The sequence below is a fragment of the Sitodiplosis mosellana genome, unplaced genomic scaffold (assembly GCF_009176505.1).
Source record: "Sitodiplosis mosellana isolate CC-2019 unplaced genomic scaffold, AAFC_SMos_1.0 Smas_scaffold_3703, whole genome shotgun sequence".
NCBI lineage: Eukaryota > Metazoa > Arthropoda > Insecta > Diptera > Cecidomyiidae > Sitodiplosis > Sitodiplosis mosellana.
Genome location: NW_022598945.1, coordinates 1 through 4,313, shown reverse-complemented (window position 1 = coordinate 4,313; position 4,313 = coordinate 1). Strand labels below are relative to the sequence as shown.

General features: G+C 32.5%; 2 protein-coding genes and 1 long non-coding RNA gene across 3 annotated transcripts; 1 reads left to right on the top strand and 2 right to left on the bottom strand.

Moving 5' to 3' along the window:
- Window positions 1-506: 506 nt before the first annotated feature.
- Window positions 507-1,198, bottom strand: LOC129571923 (uncharacterized). The gene is made up of 2 exons (XR_008688361.1): window positions 961-1,198; window positions 507-828 (listed from the first exon to the last, which is right to left on the bottom strand). It is a non-coding gene; the product is annotated as an uncharacterized LOC129571923 (long non-coding RNA).
- A 599-nt stretch (window positions 1,199-1,797) lies between these two features.
- On the top strand, window positions 1,798-3,039 carry LOC129571921 (uncharacterized; the record flags this gene model as incomplete). Its single annotated transcript, XM_055451799.1, is given in 4 exon segments — window positions 1,798-1,953; window positions 2,039-2,220; window positions 2,527-2,608; window positions 2,837-3,039. Coding segments are annotated over 4 exon segments (492 nt in total), but the record flags the coding sequence as incomplete, so codon positions are not given.
- Window positions 3,040-3,186: 147 nt separating this feature from the next.
- On the bottom strand, window positions 3,187-4,257 carry LOC129571922 (uncharacterized). The gene is made up of 2 exons (XM_055451800.1): window positions 3,639-4,257; window positions 3,187-3,526 (listed from the first exon to the last, which is right to left on the bottom strand). The coding sequence occupies exons 1-2, from the start codon at window positions 3,784-3,786 to the stop codon at window positions 3,315-3,317; spliced, it is 360 nt and encodes a 119-aa protein (XP_055307775.1). The 5' UTR covers window positions 3,787-4,257; the 3' UTR covers window positions 3,187-3,314.
- Window positions 4,258-4,313: the final 56 nt, after the last annotated feature.

Genomic DNA, 4,313 nt, shown 5'->3' with positions numbered 1-4,313 from the left:
AGAACAACACAACGCATGAAAAATATCGGATAAATTTATTTGATATTTGAAATTTATATAAATAAATTTATCTACAACCTCTGAAAAAAAAAGCAACCGTAATATACATAACGTAGGTATGGAACAGTATTTCGATTTTGCTACACAAAACAATGAATATTAATCACTAACACATATAATTGAGATGTAAATGTTTTACGTGTGTAACAAAAACAGAATAATTTGTTTTTCATCCTTTTCCCAGATGTGGTTACTTCGACGTATGAGTTGATCATCTATTTATGTAGAAGTTAGACTCTGTTTAGTAAAAAAAGAAAGAGAGTTTGATAAATAAAGAATTTCATATCGATATCATAAGACTATCACTTTTACCATCAGAACCACAGCTATTCTTATTGAAGAGGAAATTACCTTTAACTGAATTAAGATTAAACCAGGAATTTAACCAAATTAAAATACAGTTTTTAAATCACTTTTGAAGAAAAAAAATCTCCTCTTTATTTAACAATTTTTTTTTTCTTCGACACATTGAAACAAATTGTTTTGATTGTTTTGAACAAATTATATTCGATCAATGCAAAATTATGAATTATATTTGGACAAATCAATTTTTCTAAGGACATGGCTCTGGGTGATAAGGGAAAAGTTCCAAACTGGTAATTCTCAATTTGCCATCAATACCTCTCAATGTTCTGATTATGGCTATTTGCAAAACACCATCTATCTCCAGCTTGGCCACCACTACCGTTTGCGCATTGTCAGGAATAACAAATTTAAATAAAAAGTAAATCTTGAGGATCCTAGCCTTTTTGGGTTTGAAAAAATCACCTAGAGGAAAATAAATGTTAAGCGAAAGCCATGAATATTTTGGCAAAATAACTTTGTTGGTAATTTATTGCAGAAGAAAAATCATTTTTTCATAAATTAATGCTAATAATTAATATTCATATTGATATTTACGTATCGTTGGGTTCATATCTTTTATCTCTGCTTTGAATGTGCATCTTGGTTCGCGTACCCATTTACCATCTGCGTTGACAGTTATTATCACTGCACACAAAATAGCAACCAGCGAAATATTCAATAAACGAGACATCTTAGCGTATGCTGTGCAGTCGTGTAACTGAATCTGATATACACTTTGCCCACAATAATATTTATACACATTGAAAATCTACTGAAGTGGATTTAGTACGAAAAAGGTCAATTGCAAAAACTCTAAATGAAAAACATGGACAAAAATATCCTATTTACGTCAATAAAACTCAATGAAATTGGTAGCATGCTGCAACTCAATAAAATAAGCTATTTTGCAGTTGCAACAGATTTGCACGGTCGAATTTGAGATAAATTCTTAAAATAAATTGAACGTTGAACATTGTGAATGCGCAGAAGAATAACAGTTTCGAAATTTATATCCAAAAATGGGAGTTTTAAAATGTGCGAATGCGTCAGAATGGCAAAATATACCTAAAAAAAAAATCATTGTCCTTGAATGCAGTCTTTCATGAACCATCTTCAATACAGTTTTTTTTGTTAAAATCGGAAGTTTTTTTTGTTAAATTCAGCCGTGAATTATAATAATCATGCAACGAAATGATTGAGTTAAAAAAAAATTAATCAAATTCAGCAAATGGAACAAAAATAAGAATAAACTCAAAACAATTTCAAATCGTAAAGGAATTCAAATTCAAACAAATTGCCCACTCGACTGAAGTTGGCAACGCCTGTTGTCGATTTGACAGTCGTTTGTCATTTGCTGTCAGCTGATTGTCATTTGAAAGTAATTCATACAATAATAAGCGTCTGTGTTGCATTTGATTAAATAAAAATGATTGAAACACATTAAAAATAAAGTAGTTGTTCTCTGGTTATCGTTGAAACAAGTGTTTTGTTTTTGTCTCGATCCAAAATTTTGTCAGTTGAAAATGAATAGCGAATTTCAGACTAATGGTAAACGAAATAACTTTGCATTTAAATTGTTTGTTAATGACGCGAGCACAGTGTGTACAAACTCATGGTATATTGTTTGTTTTAGAGTCTGGAATGGAAATATCGTCGCGAACCTTGGTTTCATCGTTTCTGTTTCAATGTAATTTATTCAAATTGGTGACGAACGATGCGACCAGTGCGACGGCCCAGTGCATGGTCTGCAAACGAAATGGGCAAGTGAGGTATTGCAAGGGTAAAAGCACCACCAACTATCATTTACACATGAAGGTATGAACTTGGCCTATGTACATGACATATGATTGGCTATGGAGCGGTTGCGATGAAATGATGAAATATGAATAGATAATGAATATGTAAAACAGAACAGAACAGGAGAGAAATGCGAACAGAAATAAAATATTCTGTGGAAATGAAAATAGAAATCGAAGAAAAGACAACGTCGATAAAGACTAGGAGTTAAGACAAAAAGAAACGATGAACGAAGAAGAAACCCATTGAAAGGGAAAATAAAAAGAAATTTGTAATTTAAATTTAATATTTCTTAAGAATAATATCTAATATTTCTCCTTACAGCGAATGCATCTCAGAGAATACGAGGAATATCTCCGCATTAAAGAAGGTGGCATTCCAAGAAACATCATTCCTTTTGGCGCAAGTATGATCTCTTTTTATTTGCGTTGAGTAGATTTGTTTAAATGTAAAAAAAAAATCATAGAATTGCAATGAGCTGTGCGCTGTGTTTTAAAACTTAAGTTCCATTGAAATTTCTTCAAAGAAATATTTTTCATGGGAATTTAGCCAAACGCAAGCACGGTTTCATTTATGAAATCAGAACTCAGATCAATTTGTTACTTTAAATGAATAAACAATTTTTTATCCATAGATCCAATGTCCGACAACGATGATCCCGATGCGCAGTCTGCTCGATCATCACTTTTGTTTGAACACGGCTTTTTCGAGATTAATTTTCGAATGCCGAATAACAAAAACATCAAAGCAAATTGCATGTCCTGCCACCGAATGGGTCGATCGAATTTGATTCAAGCACGGGAGGATTGCAATTCTAATCTATTGGCACATTTGAAGGTGAGTGTAATTGAAGCGAGCCTGCTGAAGTAATTTTTATTATTTTTTCGGGATATTTTGTTCTACCTCGATCAAAATGAACATGACTGAATTTAAAAAGAAAATTCATAAAAGTTTAAATTTAATTAAAACACAGTCAATTCGCCAAGCAATTTTATTTTGAAGAAACTTTTCTTTATTCCGCCATTTTTGGCAATACATTTGATAGTTTATTTTATGAAAAAAATTCCAAATTATCATCTTTACAATTTCGGTTAGTTTTTGGTCGAAAAAACTCATTTTGATTTGGTTTTCCTATAAGGGTAAAGATCCACACTGACAATTTTCGATATTCCATCTTCTCGCAACGTTTTGATTCGGGACAAATATGTCACACCATCTATTACAATCTTGGTCCAAGTTACTGTGTCCACATCATAGCCAACAACGGATGAAAATACGTAGTAAAATTTTATGATTTTGGTGTCTTTGTGCTTGAAATATTCACCTGTTGAGCGAATGTAATCATATTTTAACTTTTGATCGAATGCAATTAACGTGTGAAAAGAATATTTTATGAAACAAACATAAGAGTGTGTGGGAAGAATATTACAACTTACACAGCAATGGCTGCATATCAGTTTTCACTGCATTGAATTTACTTTCTGAATGTCGCTTCCATTTGGCAACCGAAAAATCTTTGGCATTGGTAGTCACTATTGCTGCACTCAAAATTTTAACTAGCGACGGATTGAATAAACGTGCCATCTTTGCGTATGCTTTATGATCACGCAACTAACTAAATCTGATATATCTTTTACACTTCATCTTTTATTCTTCTTCTTTATACGGCATTTATTTCAGTAGAATGAGTATGAAAATATTTTGAGCAAAATCCTAGGGGAATTTAACTCTTACGAGTTCAGCATGTTTTCTGCCAGTTTGCTTGATTCGCGGAAGTTCGACGCGTTCGTTGTACGTACTGACGCGCACGGTCACAAGTTTACACAAGTTTGTTTATGGTTTTGCGCGTTTTTCAAGTTGTTATTTGACAACCAAAACGCGTTTCAAACTAAAAATTGCTTGTTTACGTGTATAAAGATTTTTCACATCCTTTCCAAAAGTTGAAAGATTTATATAATTATAAAATGGACAAAGGAAATATTTTTAAAGAGCTGGAGAAAGTGTTGGAAAAGTTAATCCAGATATAATAAATGGAACGACTGATGTGTGCGCGTCGTCCAGCTTCAAGTTTGCACACGAACTCGCGCGCGTTCGCGCATGTTGTTTTAATA